General features: G+C 50.8%; 1 protein-coding gene across 4 annotated transcripts in view; it reads right to left on the minus strand.

Annotated features, from left to right (window-relative positions):
- Positions 1-15,150: 15,150 nt before the first annotated feature.
- The window catches only part of TP63 (tumor protein p63), a 106,608-nt gene continuing 102,338 nt past the window's right edge, over positions 15,151-19,420 (minus strand). For all 4 annotated transcript variants that reach the window (XM_054835905.1, XM_054835904.1, XM_054835903.1 and 1 more), the window contains one exon: positions 15,151-18,159. In XM_054835905.1, coding sequence (XP_054691880.1) covers positions 17,863-18,159 — 297 coding nt within the window. In that variant the 3' untranslated portion in view covers positions 15,151-17,862. The remainder of the gene's footprint in view (positions 18,160-19,420) is intronic.

Genomic DNA, 19,420 nt, shown 5'->3' on the forward strand with positions numbered 1-19,420 from the left:
TCTGGGCCTGTCTTTGTCTTTCTTTAGCCAAATATTAGAAGGGAAGACTGGGGGGGGGGGTGCTGTTTGTCTGATGATGGTGCCTCTCCCTTTGGGGTTTCCTGCCCTAGGGCACGCGCGTGCGCGCGCGCACACACACACACCCCCGGTGCTGGAGGAGCGTCAGAGACACTGATGTGGACAGGATTAAGCAAAGTTGTGTGCATGCATTTGCCTGTCTGTCCATCTCCTTTGCTCTGCGTCCAGCTGCCTAATAACTTGGGTACCACTGGCACACTTCAGGCAGTTGGAGAGCAGGAGAAGGGTGTCACAGCCTTGTGTGCTGCTGGGGTGTGCAGCAGGCTGCGGAGCAAAGCAGGGCTCTGGATGGCTCCTAGTGAAACAACAGCTTTGGTGGAGAACAGTAGAGCAGCCCCAGAAGGATGCAACATTTCACGACTCAATTGCAAATATGAACCCCAAATCCACAAGAAGGGGAAAGACTCTGGGCTGCCTGGGCCGTGCTGCTCACCGCGCTGCTCTGCCACTGAGACCTGCCTGTGGTCCATGCCAGGCTGAAGCCAGGAAACAGGAATGCAATGAGTCAAAGGCACTTTTCCTATTTGTTTGTTTTTCCAGCTCTCTGCTCTGGCAAAGTCTAGCTCAAAAATGGATTTGTATTTCTGCTGCAACAGCAGAGGTGGTTGCCAAATTTATTGGCACGCTGTAGCCTCACAGGCGCAAGTTACAGAGCTCTTTGGAACATGCACCGATGTAGGCTTTTGGGTCTCTTTTGTATCTGTGGGATGGGTTGCCACCAAGGTGGCTTGGCCACTGAGAAATTAATTTTAACTCTTAGATTTGATGTAGGGGGCTGGCATCTGCCAGAGCTGTCAGGGTCACATCCAGAGTGCCCACAGGGCACCCACATCCCTGGAAAAAGAAACCTAACAATAATACCGAATATATACACTCCTCCTTGATCAAATATGCCCCAGGGACAACCTGGTGCACTAACATTTTTGCTTCCTGCTACATTGGCTCACGTTGATTATTCCTCTCTTGCCCTGCTCAGTAATTGCTGCTTCCCAAAGGCTCTACACGAAGCAGCTCCCCAAGGAGGCAGTGCCCGAAGTCACGCCATTGAGAATAAAGCTGATGTGCATTTCAGAGCAAGCCTCACGGTTCTTGGGCCAGCTCTGCGCTCCTCTAGCCAAGACTCGGGCACCGAAGGGAGCCACAACCTACTTACGCATTGGTCATTTGTTATATGTGCCCCAGTTCTAGCCCCAGCGATGGGAGCGGTTTGGAGGTGGTGATGCTTGAACCATGTCTTAGTTCCTTGTTAACTCTGCTGTGCCCCTCCTAATACTAATATATGCAGGGTGGGATTAGCAGGGTTGATTTATGACAGTCAATCAGAAAAAAAAAAAAAAAAAAAAACAACTCATAAAGGAAACGTAATAGAATTAAAAAGTATTTAAAACCAGTGAAGTGGCTCTGTGTGTGTGTGTGTGCGCGCGCATGTGTGTGCTTGGGTGCAGCCCTTGGTCTGAAAGCGAAGCCCTGCGCAATGTTACTCACTGCCAGGGGATCTTTACTAGGAAGGAGCTTTGTTTTTGCTTTGACATTTAAGTGGACCCAAGCCAAGTTTGGTCACCCCTTCTTACACAAGGCTGCTGCTAGGGGTTGCAGGGGGGGCTGGAGGACCCCGGTCTGTGCCACAGGCATGCCTTCAGCAACAGGGAGTCAGTAATGTTTCAGGAAAAAAAATACAGATGAAATGGTTGCCTTTGTTAAGGAGAAGATGACTCATTGCATGTCTCAGTCAAGGATGTGGCAGCAGATGTGTGCAGAGCTGGCGGCAGCGAGGGCACCGAGGTGTGGGGAGCAGCAGCTAGCAGGGGTCACGGTAGCCCAGCGAGGTGCCCAACGCCTTGTGCAGAGGGTAGGAGCATGGAAAACACATTGTACAGGTAAATAACGACCGACGGAGGCCAGCAGAAAGCCTGAGGCTGTGCCCCTTTGGGCTGTAAATGCCTTACTGCAAGTGGCTGCTGAAAGGTTCCCTACAGCCAAAAGCTCACCCCTGAAAATAAGACTTGCGGGTATTTGCGAATTCCTGAATCCACAGTCAAGGCTGAAGTATCTAAAGCTCTTTATGTCCAGTGGCTACCCAATCTAATGAAAGCTGGGCATGCCCGCAGGCACTAGCCTGCAAGACTTTTTGAGGCATTAAGCAACTGAACCTCGCCAATATTGCTGTGGAGGCCTAGGGCCATGTGAACATGTCTATTCCCAGCAGCTCCACTGGATGATGACTAATCTCCATTGATTCCAAGCTGGGTCATGGTAAGCTTATAAAATATGGTGTATATGGACCTTTTGTATGTCCCCTTTATTTCCCAGGAGCTAGACTGACAGTCCTAAATACAGCAGCTGTGATGACTGTTGGACACCCAGCGACAAGCCCTGCAAGCAGCCAGCCCAGCTGAAGACCCTCTTCTGCTGCCACTCCATCCCACCCTGCAGCTGCATCCTTTTGCCCTCTCCCCACCCTGCTGCTCAGTCTCTGCCCCAGTGATGGACAATTTGGGTGGCACCATCCCCGCCAGCTGCTGCACCTAAGGTTGGCCAGTCCCTGTGCAAGGGTCTCCCCACCTCGGAGGCATTGTGGTCGTGGGTGGGAGCACCTTTGTATTACAGCTGCTGGCTGCCTGTGAGCTACAGCAGCTTGGCCAGGGGAAAGATGTGAGCGGAGGAAGGACATGGAGTTTGCACTGAGCACTGTTCATCCCTCCTGGTAAAACCTGGGCAGAGCCAACCTGAACACTGACAGACAGCCGAACATCTTCCCACGAAAAGCTGTCATTAAAAAAAAAGGTTGTTTCCTCCTGTCCACACCCTTGCCCAGCCTGGGGGAAAAAAGAACAAAACAGCTGGCAGTGAGATAAAAATGGGCTAGTCCTGCATTGAGGAAGAACTATATTAAAAAAGGAAAGAAACTGCATGTCTTTTGTTTCCGCAACTGCTCCTACACCCACACCCCACTAGAAGAGCCGCTTTTTCCTGCAGGAAGTGCTGCTTGTCTGCACATTGGGGTATGACCCTGGCCAGGTCCCATGATGTGCTCTTCCCCGGTGTGGATGGGCACATATATATGTGTGCTTCTTCTCCCACCACCCCATTTCCACAGCAGACACCCAAACACAGCGTATAAGATGCCTTGGTGGCAGTGACAGCATTGGCACCCCAGAAGCAAGGGAGTGCAGCGTGCATGAGGCCAGATCCTGCACCATTGTTCACCCCAGGCACAGCCCTGCCTTCACTTTGGGCCTGGGGGGGCCGGCATGGACAAGTGCAATAGATGCCACTGAGAATGGCAGGGGACCCCCATGTCCTCTCGGAGCACAGCGAAGTGTGCATGTGTGTGCGTGTCACCCGTCCATCCCCAGAGCACACACTGGACCAGCAAACTGCTGTTTCCACAGGTCTAATGGATACTACGGCCAGCCCAGCATTACTTATATCTTGTTTTAAACACATGGTGAAAGCTGACACTGAGTTTGTTTCCTTTTCATTTAGCAAGACTTCGTTATGCAAAAAAAAAAATATTTAAAAAAAACATAAATGTCAACATGTCCCAACCCCCTGGCTGCCATCCAACCCCAAAAATAAGTCCAGCAAACTACAGGAACAAAACAGGCAATTCAGGGAGCTGCCTGGCCACCCTCACCTTGTTCTGGGACAAGGCAGAGAGCCGGTGAGCCGCAGGGGAGCAGGGTTCAGCCTGGGTCCGGCTGGCAGCGGCGGGCAGCGCGTGAGGCCACGGCAGGAGAGCACGGGTGCAAGCAACCGCAGTGCGTGCCATGGCAGGAGCAGGCAATGCGAGGGCTCCGCGGGCAAACAGAGCCAGGCTGGCGAGTGGACACACTTGGCAAAGGAGCAAGTCAGCTAATGATCGTTTCCAGCGGTGGTTTGGATAACAAGAATGGCAGTTCTAGTAGGTATTTCCTGAGGTTGAGCAGGGCAGGGCAGGGGAATTAATATGAGCTCAGTTTAGCTTCTACCCCTCCTTTATTTGTAATGAGATTAATAGCAGAGATGGTAGCGGCACCATCAGTCTGCTGCCGAGATGGGGTGAGATGATAAGCAGCTCCTGTGCTGCCTCGCATGTGAGCCCAACAACTCCAGCACACAGGGATAAACACTGGAAAACACATCCCTTTTAACACATGTGGCTTTTTTGCAATGGCCTTAGGGTGGCTTCACTCCCAAGTTCGGAGGAAACACATTGCGTCGGACTGGCCCAGCTGCTCCCGGCAGTGCCAGGAACGTGGCTGACCTCCCAGCGCAGCTGAGCATCACCATTCCCTCCTTGCATTGCTTCTGCACCTGACGCCAGCTGAAAGTGCCGGGCTAAAGGCTGGTCCCTGCTTTGTCAGTGAGAAATGAGGCCACCTCTTGCCACCAATAATCTTTGGGCAGCTCCAGTGCAAGCAATGAAACCGGTTGGTTTGTCTGCAATGAGGCAGAAGCTGAAAAGAAAGTGAATGCCCTGCAAGGCACCTCCCAGCTGCTCACAGCACTTTAACTGGTCCGTAGCAAAGGTGGAGAAGAAACTCACTTATGATCCCCCTCACAGAGAGAAGAATGTGGACCTCCCAGGAAATTTTGCAAGGATCTTTGTCACACCTGTGAAAGGCCTGTTCATGGCAAACCTAGAGCCACCTCTGAGTGTATGTAGCTCTAGCAGGGGAGTTTTGGCTGGAAAACCACTGAAATAAAAGCCCTGTATTTTAAAAGCCTCATACTCGTCACAGTAACCAGACACACATGGGCCAAGGGCAGGGCAGGGGCATCTGGGCACCAGGCTTATCCCTGAAGGACTCTCTGCAGTGGCTGGGCACAGCCAAGGTGATGCCCAAGCCTGACATCCCCTTCACCACGTTTTTAGTCACTGGCCACATCACCCCACCCCAGGATGCCCACGAAAACCATCTGTGGTGACATACATTTTTGCATGAAGCCCTTCTCATGGAGCCCCATCAATATGTGTCCATGGCCCAGGGATGGCCAAGCACTGTGGGGGGGCAGCTACCCAGTCCTGGGGGCAAATCGTGGGGGGCTGATCCCACCACTGCATAGGAAAAAAAAACAACCCACCAGCATCTTAAAACCAGTTTGCTGCCCCCAGGCACCTGGGGGTTGTTTGTTCATCTCCTTTCATTTCGAAACCTTGTGTGAGAGGCTGGGAGCTGGCATTCACCCCTCCGGTGGTGCCAGCTCCGAGATTGTTTTATTTGATTTGCCGGCCAAATTAGGTGGATGGGTGGAGACTAAATTTTCCCCTTTATTTTTGTTTTCAAAAAACCCTCCTGGCCCTGGGTGAGGCAGAAGGAGCTGAGTAGTTTCATGTCTATCTTCTCTGTGACAGTTACCTGCCTACAGCGGTGGGGCCGCAGCCCGGCTCCTCCGAGCAGAGGAGCTGGGTGCGGGGCGACGGGCTTGCTGGCCGGGTGGGGAAAACCCTCAGCCACCTCACACAGCATTTTTTTTAATTACCCTCCCCCAGCTCAAATGCACTGGAAACAGCTCTAGTGCAAGCCCATCCTTCCTTGCTCTGTGCAACAGGTTGAAGGAAAATGAAGCCTTTAATATGGGCAGCTGGTGGCACTGGGAGTGGATAAGGCAGGCTGTGAGCTCCTTGCCAGTCGAGGAGCGATCACCAAAAATCCTGGCCTTGTTGCCGGGCCTCATTTCGCACAGCTGCAGGGAAGGGGGTTGTCACCCAAGGTCCCCAGGGAAAGCCCTGAGCTGTGTGCGGTTGACACCCTGAGGCACTCTGAGCACCCGCTTTCAGAATAACTGTCCCCACATCAAAACACGGCTCTGACAGCGACTCTCAGGGATGGGACAAAGTATATATGGACGTTCTCCTGAGCCTGGCTGTGTCTTGTGCTTCCCCAGGTGACTCACCCAGCCCTTGCAGCACCTCCAGAAGCAAAGCAGCCCAGGAGGGGTTTTCCCACCTCACTCATGGCAATGAAGAGAAGGATGTTCACATGCATCTTCCAAAAGCTCAGCCATGGGCAACCGGTGTGCCGTGCTCTGCTGTGCCCAGCAAACTGCCAAGACCACCCTGCCAGCCATGAGCCCATGCTGCTGCCACCCAGCTGTCCTGGCAGCTTGGGCTTGCCCACCCCTCCAGAGCCACCTGAGACACTGCGGGGAAAGTAAACATACTCGCACCAAACCCAGGCACTGCAGGGAGAGAGAAAGCCTGGCTGATGAGCACGCACCCGGCCTGGTCAGCGGGCACCACGCACGTTCCTCCCTGTTTGCTTGAACATCTGCACCGGACGCTGTGGCACTGCCCCGGCAGCCATGAACCGCACCCTGCCAGTGCCCTGAGAGCAGCCTGAGCGTGGGGTCGGCATGGCAGAGAGCTGCCGCCGTGCCTGCCCACCCCTTGGCTGCTGGGACCCATCGTGCTGGCTGGAGCTGCTAGCATCGCTGCTTGTGAGGAATCGGGACAAATCTACAGATGTGTTTGCTCTGGGAACATGACGAATCTTTAGCAGTTCCCCTTGAGGCAGAAGATGCTATATCCTTTCTCCTCTTTCAGACTAATTACATTGAAACAAAAGCTGAGATACACCATACCAGGAATGTACCAAGACTGCAAGTCCTCCACCCAGCGGGATTAGGTGGGAGCTCCGGATGGCACGAATACAGATGCCGGCAGCCAGCCTCACGCTCCTCTTGCTCAACCCCTGGCGCCACCAGACAAAAGATAACAAACATCTCTCCTGCTCTCGTGATGGGCCTAGCAGCAAAAGAAAATTTGCAGGTCAGAAGCTCCTGCTGGGTAGCCCATGCTCCAGGCTACATGGAAGAGCTGCCGTCCCTCAGCACCTCTTTGCCCCAGCAGTGAACACCACATAGTACCCGTACATAGGGGAGACCCCAGGGATGCACACCCCAGGCACTGCCTTGGGTTCTCCCCTGCTGCCTTCAAACTGTATCTCACTTCCAGCACTCCCACTCTTCCCAAGAGATGACATGGCTGCTGCTGATTCCTCCTAAATATCGTCAAGTTTTTGGGAAAACCCAACAGGACTCTTTGCTTTCCCCTCCCTCGGCAGCTCTGCAAGTCACTAGTCACCATGATGCCAGGCCATGGCAGTCTGAAGGCAGCTCTGCCTTGTAGACACACTCGGTATAAACAGGGACAAATGCACCAGAGGGATCCTCCTGCTCTAACCTAGGAGGGGGAAAAGGGCAGAGTGCTGCCTGGAAACACAGGCCAGCTCTGGGAGCATCACCAAGACCTTCCCCCTCCCTGTCTCGCCTGACCAACCCGGTCAGTATTGCTCTTTTCTCTCACTTGCAGTGGAGATGCTCACAACTGGCTAAAGCAGCATGACTGGGAAGAAAATCAGGCTTAGAAAATTTGCCTGTGTAGGTATAGATGTTTGTCTTGGGCACCCTTTTCCGAAGCCTCACTGGGTTTGATTTGGCCGTCTCAACTAGCTAAGAGCCTTCTCAAAGGTATTCCGGATGCTGTGGCCAAACCAGGCATGCAAGGGTTAACCAGCATGCTCCTTGGGCCCAGCATGACTTCACTTCAAATGGAGCGAAGGAAAGGTCTTCTGGTTCCTCTTGAAGATGTGAAAAACAGTCAAGTGCTGCAGTTTGTGCTCCACATCTTCCCAGCCAGACTCTTTTGCTGGGCTTCATCTCCCATGAAACGCCACAGTAACTCTGTGCTGCTTCCTGGGCATGGGGACACCACTACAAAAACAACAGAAAAAAATTAAAAATCAAATTTCAGTCAGCTCTCTCTGCTCCTGAGACCTCTCCAGACAGCAGCTGGTCACAGCCCACATGGGACGCAGAGTGCCTTTGCCTTCACATCCTCACCTGCCCATCTTCAGCTGGCTGCTGGCTTCCCTGGCAGGGATTGCAGTCATGTCCAATTTCCTCACCTCCAAGGCAAGGCCGAAATAATCTGAGACAGCTGCTGCCCATGGCCTGACTGTAACGTACTTGCCTTAATGGTTACTTGCTAATATTTCACCCTTGGGTGAAATGATAAAGGTTCAGGGCCAGGCGGAACATGTTCAGCCATCTCTTCTTTGGGGCAAGCTGAGTCACTGCTGTCAGAGGTGTGCAAATCGAGTTTGTGTGTGGGTTTGGTGCATATGTTTTTACTGTGAGCCCTTAACCTTCAACGTACAGCACAATCCCACCCACTGATAGCTCCTAAACACTGGCTTCCTTCTGTTCAAGTCACTAATTAAGCAGCAATAAAGGCTAGAATATAAACTATAATAGAAGTAACTGTCTTGCTACCCATAGCACTTAAAGCTGGAAGAAAACTTTCCAACAGGGAGAGCAAACAGTGAGGTCTGTGTCCTCCAGCTATCACCCTCGGTGGCAGGCGGGCAGGGACCACCACCGGCTGCTCCTCTAGAAAGTGGAAGCCCTGCTCAGGACTGCCAAAGGATGTTGTGGGGTTGAGGCTCAGGCCAGAGCCTAAGTACCAGAAGGGAAGGGACCAGCTTACACACACCAGCGCTTGGGGCTGGGTATTTGCTCCGCATGCAGGAGCTCTGTGTCAGCCTTCAGAAGGCCAAATACTGCCCTGGGGGAAGGGTGCTGGACTCTGCTCTAGGGCTGGGGATTGCAGCACCTTCCAGGCACTTTGTGTTGGAGGTGACCCATTAGCTCTTGTTTCTATGAAAAAACACTTCCACAAAAATACCTGTGTTCACCTTCAGGTTGGCAACTGTCTCCAGGTTCAGCATGAGCTGCTTGACCGTGTCCTTGGAATAAGAAATCGATGCATTTATCTTGCATTTCGCCATGGTGCATGGATAATTTGATGCAATTGTGTAGCCACCCACACCTTCAATTAATCAGAGTTTTTTCACACAGCACTGTGCAATATTTTGTTTCCTAACATCCCTGCTACAGAGTACTAGGATCTGTTGTAACATTTCTTACACAATTCCAGCACTGAGGGCTATGCAGCCAAGAAGAAGACGGATCACATGCGTAGAAATCTTCAGCTTTGTCTTCAGATGTGATTTCAAAGGAATCAGAAGCTGAATTAATCAGAGGCTCACAGAGGGGTTTGGGAAAGCAAAACAAAACAAAAAGCCCCTGGCCAGCAAACAAAAACAACCTCAGGAAGAAAATAGGAAGAAGTCAGCAGATTCCCTGGGGTGCCATTTAGGAAGCTCAGGAAAAACTGGAGGAAATCAGAGGCTCTCCTAGAAAACTGGAAAACACGTTGCCAGAGTTCACTGCTCCAGGACAGAGCTGAAAAATCCTTTTCAAGGGACCAAGGAGCCACCCCAACATCTTCCCCTTCAGATCTGCTCCTGCGCGGCTTCATGTTGCAGCTGCTGATGGGGGAAAGTGCAGATAAAGACTAGACATGGTCAAGTAGTAGAGTGCTTGGAAATGCTCAGACTGAATGCTGAATAACTGAAAAGAAACACCTGACAAATGCTTGCCCACACCTGAGAGCTGAGCATCCAGTCCACACCTTGGTGTGCAAATGAGCGGTTTGGGCACTCTTCCTTCTGGTCTCCCTGCAGACCATGGCAGCCAGGAAAGCTGGGCTGGGACCTGGAGGCCAGGGTAGGGATGAGCAATGGGGACACCTGGGTGCCAAGCAGAGAGCCTGCATGGGCAGAGCATGGCCCTGGAGCCCAGATCCTGCAGAAGCACTACCCATGGCTGCCAGCATGGCATACTCTTCCCCACCTGCCAGCCAAGGTGGGTACCATCGTCTCCAGGTCCCTAGCTTCTCCTTGGGAGCTGCAGCCTGTCTCCACGGCATAGCCCTGAACTGCAGCAGGTGCCTGCCCAGTGCTGGGGGCTGCTCTCACATTTGCCGCCCCTTGGGGCAGAACAGCATGTGGGCCAAACGAGCCGGGCAAGCTTTTAAAGTGTGCACTAGCAAACTGAGCCAGAGCCAGCTCTCGACCTCTGGGCCAACAGCCCATGGGGAGCCCCGGGGCAGAGCACCCCTCTGTGCGCAGCACCCTGCAGAGTCGCGCAGGTGCACAGCGGGGTGCTGGGTGCCGCAGGCGGGTCGGCCCTGGCAGGGTGCCGGGCTCCCCACCCAGACTGGCTGAGCTGGCTGCTGTGGCGGTGTGGGAGCCCGGAGCCGGCCACCGGTGCTCCAGCCAGGTGTTGCTGTGGGAGTTCCCGGCTGTGGCATGTGCTCCCTGCAAAATACCTGGTGGTATTTTCTCAGCTGGAAGAAGAGATGTGTATCGCTTTGGCAGGGAGGACTTTTGCAGCCAAGGCTCTGCGTGCATGGAGGGAAGGTGGAGCACCTCTCATGCCCTCAGGCAGGGCATGCATGGTGCTGAGAGCAGGGGATGCTGTTGCATGCTGGCCATGGCTGCAGGGTGTTGCAGCACAGGGTAACCATGCGGGGCTGCTTGCCTCCGATGCACCTTCAATCAGCCTTCTGGGATGGGTAGGCTCTTGCTCTGGAGACATCGCTGGGCAGAAGTTCACCAACCAAAGGCACAGCTTCAGGCTTTTTGCACCCAAGAGCTGTCTGGAGTGAAAGCAGTTGTCTCCCCTGGTTTGGCAGGAGATGGGTTTTGGTCTTCATCTTCTGAATTTCTCATTTGTGCTAGTGTTGGTTGGCATTGGCACAACACCGGGGATTCCCTGGGTGCACAGCAAAGGGCAGGAGAGCAGCAGCTTTCCCAAGAGTAAAAGTTGCTCTGAAACACCAATAGGCCACTTGCTTATTACACCCATGCAAAGCAAACAAGTTGCTGCTGCAGCTCTTGCATGTGGGATGCAATGGGAAAGGTATTGAAAAAGGTAGTTTTATAAAACTCATGCTCACACTGTGAGTATGGGAGCCATTTGGGGGGGGGGCTCAGGGGTGTACACAGGCTCAGTGATTCGGGTTGCCCCCACCTGTGCTGGAAAACACGGGACCGCAACGGCGGCAGGAGGAGAGCTGGCACCACCAGCCTTCACCCGCCGCGGCCACCCCGAGCTGCAGCAAGTCCCCGCATCCCTATTCCATGCTGCCGGCGGCGGAGCAGCCCCCGATGCCCGAGCAGGGCCGAGCCGGAGCGGGTCCCGCTAGAGGGCAGCGGCTCCCCGGGCAGTGCGGCCGCCGCCCGCCCGGCTCCGCTCCGTGCCGCAGTCCCCTGCCCTCCTTCCTTCTATATTTTTTTGTTTTTTATGACGACAGCATTACAAATCCCCTTGACAGAGGAACCAACGGGGGTGGGAGATGATGTACTCGGAAGCGCCTTGGCTTCAGTGCAGCAAGATCTCCTGTTGTCTCAATTTTTATTTTTTTTTTAATGCCAGATTGGATTTGTAGTCTTTTTTTTTTTTTTTTTTTTTTTTTAAGTCTGCTGCTAGACAGTCATTTCGAGAGTGCTGGCAGTTAAAGCAGAAGAGGAAAAGCACCATTTATTCCCCAGGTCTGCCGGTTTATTTTGTTTCAGTTTTTCCCTTTTTCTCTTCAGACCCTGCACCGGTTTCTTTGCCACACACAGAGCCCTGCAGCCAGTTACTTCCTGCTGGATTGCACATGGCTGTGCCATGAGAGTGTCTCTGCAGTGCAGCCATAAGCCATAGGAACTCTGCAAAGCTGCACAGACAGAGCTGCCCTGCTTAATATTAACAAACTTCCCTTGGCCTTGATGCAGGCAATAATAAGACCACATCTTCCAGGGCATGATTCAAAGTGGGAAGCTAATATGCTCTGAATGGCTCCCCAGGGACTTTCTTGCTACTGATGATGCAGGGAGCCTAATCTCCTACCCCAGGCAGTTGGGAGAGACAGTGTAAGCATCTCCCTTGCATGCCGTAATGGTTGGTATCAGCCCAGCTGTCTGTGAGTAATTGCTAAGCATGCCAGAAGGCAACCACCTCCTGTTGGAGCATGTATCCCCATCGTCTGTCCTGGGAAGTGGCACAGCCAACAAGCCACCGGCTGCCATGCTCCTGTTACCACTGCATGCAAAGGGCAGCGCACACAATGACAGCAAGAAAATCAGCAGAATGGTGCATGGAGACCTTCACCAAACACTAAATCTTAGAGCTATGAAGTTGAAATCCAGTTTTCCATGGGCCTGTGTCTCATGTTGCTGTGGGAGCGGAGAGAGGCATGGAACTTCTGTGACTGCAGCCACCAAGGCAGAAATATACTGGGCACAAGCAATATCATCAGGTGCGGTTGGGATCCTTCAGCCCTTGGCTTCAATGCTGCAGGCACACAGGCACTGCACACTGTCACCAGAGATGCCCCTTGGTGCTTGCCTGTGCGCTGGGGCTGCAGCTGCAGACCCCCCCCATCCTGCCCCAAATCCTGTGTCTCCTGGCCCCACAACTTCCATATAGCCTTGCCTTTACTCACCAATGGTCCCAGGCATCTGGCTCGTTTCATGAAGGCAGAGATGGTGTTGCCTAAGAACAAAACACGCGACGCTGTAGCAGTGTTTACAAGGAAGTCAAAGCATTTTACAAAACCAGCTTATCCCCCCATGCCCTCAACAAAGGACTTAGACCAGTTTGAGCCAAGGAAGCACACAGTCACACTCACCTGGCAGCAGGGCATGGCTGTGATGGGCAGCCCTACAACATCCACAGGTAGATGGAGGAGGCTGTGGAGGGGCTCCAACTCCTCTGCTGAAAGAAAGGCACCTATTAACAGAAACACACATGCAAAAACCTAAAACCACCTGGTTTCACAGCGCTAATGTTAAGGCCTTGTGCTGAAGGGATGGTGTATACAGTTGGGAGAGGATGGGCATATAAGATAAAGGGACCAGTCCATGGGGCTCAGATTAGGAGAGCAAAGCTGTAGCAAATGGCTACTGACATATACCTCTGAGTAAAATTTTGGCTTCTTAATCTTAGGGAAGCAAGCTGGGGGAAAGCTGCAGCCAGTCCTTGCCAATAGAGCATAAAGATTGACTTCCTTCCAGTTTATTTGACTTTCACGGCCAGTCTATCTGGCTCCAAAACTCCAGCCTCTGCTTTTTGCTATGTGCTCAGGAAGATGATTCACTGCTGTCATGGGTCACAGAGAAACAAAACAGCTCAGGACCCAGAAACCACCAGCTTGAGCCTGGCAGCCAGGCAAGGCTGTTTGCCAAACCTGCCTGGTGAAGGCTCAGCATAGGCACGGCCCGTGCTCCACGTCTGGGTAGTGGCCATGCACCGCTGCCCCACGGAGCAGACCACGCAAGGGAGCTTTGCAGGACTAAAGCACTGGCCTAGTGTAGCTCCTCCTTAACTTTTGCACAGCAATTGGTATAAGCTACACATTTTATAGCTCAGCAAAGCAGAAAGACACACAGCCCAAGCTCCTGCTTGGCGCTAGGCTGGGCTGCCCACATGGTTTTCCCACTGAGAAACAACGTGCAAAGAGGCAGAGCGGGAGGCCAGGTCCTGCAATCCTCCCGCAGCAGTGCAGGCGGACACTTTGCCGCCAAGAAGGAAGGGGGTTCTGCTAAGCCACACAGGATGGGAAGAACGTGATGAGCAAGACACCCTTCACAGGCTCCAATAGGACGTTTGCCAAGTTCTGTTGTGTCCAGATAAGTTTCATTCCAGGGGACTGCTAGCTTCAGCACACTTAGAAAACAGCATAGAAGGGCAGGCACGTCTTCAGGGGCCCACCCAGGCTTGCAAAACACAGCTGGAAGCTTGTGATGGATCCCTGCCCTGAAAACTTCATGCCTGCATATGAAGCATCCCAATACCCAAAGACAAAATTCCAACGGGTACGGGTGGAGGGCAAAAAGGGGAACGTCAGCTTAGATTCCTCAGCACTGAACCCCTTGCTGTAACATAAGCAATGCAAAAGTTCCTACTTCAGTAGTGGATCACAGAAGACAGCAACTGCAACCATCAGCAAACATGTTTCAAGCTTACCTGGTTAATAGAAACCAAAATCCTATTTTACCTGATCCAATTTGCTCATCTAGAGGCAGAGTCCATCAGCTGAAACAGCAAGTTCTTACACTTGTTATAGTAGCGCTTCTCTCTTTAAGGGCAATTACTAGTTTTTAACATCATGTTCAAGCAATCCCTGACTGTCAGAGTGGAATCAGGGGACTGATGCCTCTGGATATTGATATCCAGGGACAACTGTTTCTCTAATCCTTCAGCAAAAAGGAACCAAAGAAATCATGCAGCTATTCCCTACCCTAATAGTGAAAGTGAAACTAACTCCCAAGGGAAGCCTTTTCCTCTTTTAAGATCTTTGTGGTTTGGGTTGTTTTGGTTTTGTTTTGGTTTTTTCCCCGGCCAGTTTCCAAGCCCCCTCCCCCAACCATAACCCAGGAAAACTGTAAGAGAGGGAGAGACATGGGGCCCCATACAAAAACCACTGATGAAGCTGGGCTGTTAACATGGTGGTCCACGGACAGACTGAAGGCACCAGCTGATGGAGGCCACTCCATCACTTTCAAGACAGCCACCCAGCTGCTCTTCTTTCAAATCTTTGGAAGAGGAATTGAGATGCAAAGGAAAAGGAAATTACTTTGGTAGGAGCGAGGATGCATGGGGTGATGCGCAAGATGATGCGCAAAACCTTTGGTGTAAATTAAATAAGGAGGGCAAACCTCCCCAAGCTCTGAGTAGAGTGGAGCAGATGGCTGTGCAAGGCTATCCACAAGTGTGGAGTTAGGAAAGGGTGGCACTGACCCTGTCTGCTCATAGCACACGCTCCCTTCCCCCCGACCAGGACACACAACAGTCACAGCTCCACCGTGTTTGAGCAGGACACTGAACATGGGGCCCTTCCTAAAGCCCTGCTCAGAAACAGAAAAAAGAAACCTGATGAAAGGTCAAAAGGGAGCCATGCAAGTGATGCAAAAACCAGACGACTTCACATTTCAGCAAAAGCCTGAGAGGGGCTGACCCATTTGAGCTGCTGGGAAGAAGGCAGATGGGTGTGTGATGGCACCTTATAACACACCTTTGTGGCATGGACGGTGTGGGGATGAGAAAACTGCACATGTGGGCAAAGGCCACACTAAGCCCCGGCTGCTCAGAGGAGAAAGCAGCAGCAAAGTCTCCTGCTCATTTCCGAGAAGGCGCACAGGCAAGAAAAGAAGCTGTTTGGGAATTCAGTGTCATTTTCAGTTTGGCTTTTATTTTCATTGACTTCAACAACAAGGTGTTCCAAAACACACACAGGTCCTGGTGCAGGCAACACTGTCATTGCTACAAGCATTGGCAGATTCTCAATTAGCCCATACGCTTTGATGTATCAAAACAAAATAAAACAAAAAATCACAGCTCTACAGGGGAGGGTAAAAGCTACAGCAGTTCAAACTCACTTGAAGATTCCAGTTATACAGAAGTGGGCTCCATAGTGGTATACAGTAGAAAGAAGGTTTTCACAGCATGTATTTTAATCATTAGTGATGCAGCAGAAAAGCTCCATCTCACTGCTGAGTTGAAAAGCAGATACCGAAGTTCTTGCACCCAGACTCTGGGCACAGCATTAACTGCATTAACCTTTATAGTCAGAAGCTTCCTAGTTCCTAAAATGACGGTATTTTCGCATCAATATTTGTACAATACTGAAGCAGCTCAGAAGGATTACACAATGGAGATGCAAAACCTTGGAGGTGAGAAGGGCACAACCTAATTCACCTCCAGGAATTTGCAAAGTACTTGCACTAACACTTTCCCCACACTAACACTGCCCCGCTGAATTAAGTCTTGCATCGAGTCAAGAATAGGATGACTTGCTTCTTTTGTAGCATATAGGAAAAAAAAAAGACGCAGTAAGTTTTCACACTGAGCATGTTAAATACTTTGAAATCTAGGACGCTGCTCTTTGAAGTGTTACAAAAGAAAATGATAAATCAGGCTTTCAGTACCTGCCCCCTCCCCCCTCAACTGCAAAGTAACACAGGAATCTCAGTATGAAAAATACAAATATATTTGTCCAGTGATGAGTCATTTGTTACAAGGTATACTGTAAGCATTCTGCATAAAAATAATTATTAAAAAAACCCAGAAAAACAAACAACATTTTATTGTGGTTCTGTCAGACCCGGTAGCCCAAGAAGAAATAAAAATTGGCATGTTATGCTGTAGGAAACAAAAATTACACATACAAAAAAAAATATTTATATACACACACTTTACAGGGTAACCATCTTGCATTACCATTTAGAGCTATCCAAAGTAGGCTTGCACAGTTACCAAAAGGCAGTCTTTGAATGCAACCTAGACCTGGCACAACACATGGAGGAGGATGCTAACAATACCAGACTTAAATGAAATATGTGGCACACAGCAGGGACCAGAAAACAGCCACTGCACTGAAACGAGATTATTTGCTTGTAGCAAGGTAGGATGACAAGTCAAGTCATTTAAGCTGCTTTTTTCATCTTTCCCCAACAAAAAAAGTCAGGCTTACTGTTAAAAAAAAAAAACAAGCCAACTTGAAAGTGGCCACGCTGAGCCAGGCTCCTTAGTTTAGGTTTGTTTTATATACGTTAGAGTCTCACTACCTTGGCCAATATAAATGTGAAAACACGCACTCTGTTCAGTTACTCGTCCACAGGACCACTGGCAGTCAGAGGAAATGCCTCAGAGCACAGCTGCTGTAGAACCAATAAAGAAAAAACAGAGAAAAATCAATTTCTCATGTAAACATGACTTTTTTGCAGTAGCAACACTCATATTACAGGGAACTGGTCCTTGGTCCAAGGCAGTTGGAAATCTCTTTTTTTACTCTCCACTTCTAGTTGCTCATCACTTAGTCTATAGTCACCAGCAACAAACCACAACAGGCTCCAGCCTATTACAGATATATCTAAAGATGGTTCTACTTTACTTGGCAGGAAACCAAATCTAGTATGGTCTAAATAAAAGGTTGTCTGTGTTTAGGATAGCTGAAGCCCTACAAATAAGTGTGCAGCTCTCAGTTGGTCCTCTGTTCAACTGGAGGCTAGGCAGGCAAATCCTTATGCTAAACTAACCAGGCTGCGTATGTGACAAAGCCTAATTCTCTAGCTTAAATGTCAGTAGTAGTACAGAATGACTAAAGGTTGGATGAGGGACAGAAGTCAAGAGCGACCGATGGCTGTATTTGTGTTGATATCCTGAAACAAGCAAACCAGGACATACACATGAATGTAAATTCAAAACAAGAAGAAACAGTAGGTTTGTTTTTCCCCAGAGAAGGCAAGGGAAAAGGAAAAAGTGGTTTGCAGGTGGCCGTAAGCGCTGGCCTGCCCAGCAAAGTGCATGTGCTGTCTCCGCTGGAGAATACTACACATGAACAGAGCACTCAGCTCCGTGGGAAGAGGCTGTTTAAGTGCAACGTTCAGCAGACCGATTCCCATTTGTTTTTCGGATGAACTGCCAGTTCAGGGTTTGGTGGCTTTAGGCTTTTTACATTTGGTTTTGGTGTTGGGTTTTGGGTTTTTTTGGCTTTTAAAAAATTTAATTTTAACCTTCCTGCTTTTCAAAGTGGGATCGCTGGATGAGAGAGACAAATTTGCAGGTCAGGACACCCACAAGGTGTATGAGGATTCAAAAGTCAAGAAAAGAAGCCCTCTCCCCAAAGAAAAACATGAAACAAGAACAACACCTTCTTGAGGTCAACGGCTTTCAAGGGAATACCACCCGCCTTCCCCCTTCACTCAGCTCTTCCCCTTGCAAGAGCTGGGGTGGAGGTCACGGTCCAGGAGCATGACCTAGACAGCATCAAGAGCATAACTAGCAGGAGTGAGCAAGAAGGCTCCCTCTGCCCTTCGTCCAGGGGTGCAGTACCAAGCAGAAGGAAGACAAATGAAGGGCTGAGCAGTTTGTGGCCGAGGCGGGGTGGAGCAGGGTCTGCAGAGCTCACTCCCCTTCCTCCTTGATGCGTTGCTGTTTGTTGCGCCGGGCATCCATGTCGAAGTTGAAGTCGTTCCACTCGTCGCGGGGCGGGAAGGAAATGGTCTGCCGGAGCGTAAAGCGGACTGCGTCAATGACCCGCTCCCCCCGGGTTTCGCTGGAGCCCACGCTGACGGTGGAGGCGCCGCTGGGGGTGCGCAGGAGGTGGGGAGGGGAGGAGAAGTCATGGAGCTGCCGGTGGTCCAGGATGCCCTTCCAGATGGCGTGGCGGAACTGCTCCGGGATCTTGAGGCTCACCAGATCCTGCAAGGCAAGGAGGAGAGCTTAACAGGGCAACCCCTGGGCAACCTGGGCTTTGGGAGTAGAAGCAACCTCTGGGCCACCCTGCAAATGCCTCTTAACCCGTAAAGCTGCTAAAATCCAGGGGGTCATGATGCACTGTAGGAGACAAACCACTAATCCCAAAGGTGATGGTTCACTTCTGAACAAGCATGTGCAGCCAAGAGGCAGCAAGGACTGATGATGCAAGGTCTGTTTTGAAGCTACACAAAATACACATTCATGCATGAGATGTGGTGACCTAAAGCTAGACTTTTAACTGGACTGCACAGCCTCTGAGACAACCTCAGGGAGATCTGCTGGTTGTCTATAGTGGGGGATGCTGGGCTGCAGAAGCTCAATGGCTTTGAAAACTTCCATTTTTATTTCAAAGCCTGATTTTAGAATCAAAGTCTGAGGTCTGGTATTTGAAGCTCTGGGTCTGACTCTATAGGAACTTCCTTAATTGCTTGAACATAACCAAAATTTAAGAACAGAAGCCTAACCTTAGAAAACTTGGACTTTGAGGCCCCATCATCTCTGCACAGGTACAGTACCTGAGAGTAACCTTACCTAACTCTGGGAAATGTCATATCAGCTTCTGAAAAAATTAGCAACCAGCTTTGGTTAATTTGGGTCAGCTTTTCTAATTAGAGCGGAAGCAGAAGGCAGGCAACCCAGGCTAGGAAGCAAAAGCACCACAGCATTGCAAAGTCTTGGGGCAAAAAATGGGATGGCCAGCTCTGAGGAGAGCAACGGCACAGGAGAGGAAGCAGCAACCCTATGGTAAAAGCCATGCAAGAGGAAAAAAAAAAAAAAACAAACAAACCAGGGCTGAGATGCCAGTGGTAAGATTGTTAAGGTAAGGCCAGAAAACAGAAGCAGGGAGTGAAAAACGCAGACCACTTCTGGACAGCCTACTTGTCTGCAGGCGAGTGAGGTGTTTCAGAGCAGTGTAAACTGAAACCAAGCCTTGCAGAATTAACAGGCATGTGGGCTGGGGCCACTTCAGGGGCTAAACTGGACAGTGGTGGGGAGGGGGAGACACTCTTTCTCTGCGCCAGGCAAGGCAGTTACTATGCTGGCCCTGAGTCCGGCCTCTCTTCATCTCACAATAAGTCTTCCCTGTGTGCAACAGCCTTAAATCAAACTAATCATATAAAAATAAAAAAACCCTGAGTCTGGATTTCTGACCCGTTCCTACAGTAGGGCCAAGAGTGCAAACAAAGGAAATGGTGAGGAGTTA

The sequence above is a fragment of the Grus americana genome, chromosome 9, assembly GCF_028858705.1.
Source record: "Grus americana isolate bGruAme1 chromosome 9, bGruAme1.mat, whole genome shotgun sequence".
Lineage (NCBI taxonomy): Eukaryota > Metazoa > Chordata > Aves > Gruiformes > Gruidae > Grus > Grus americana.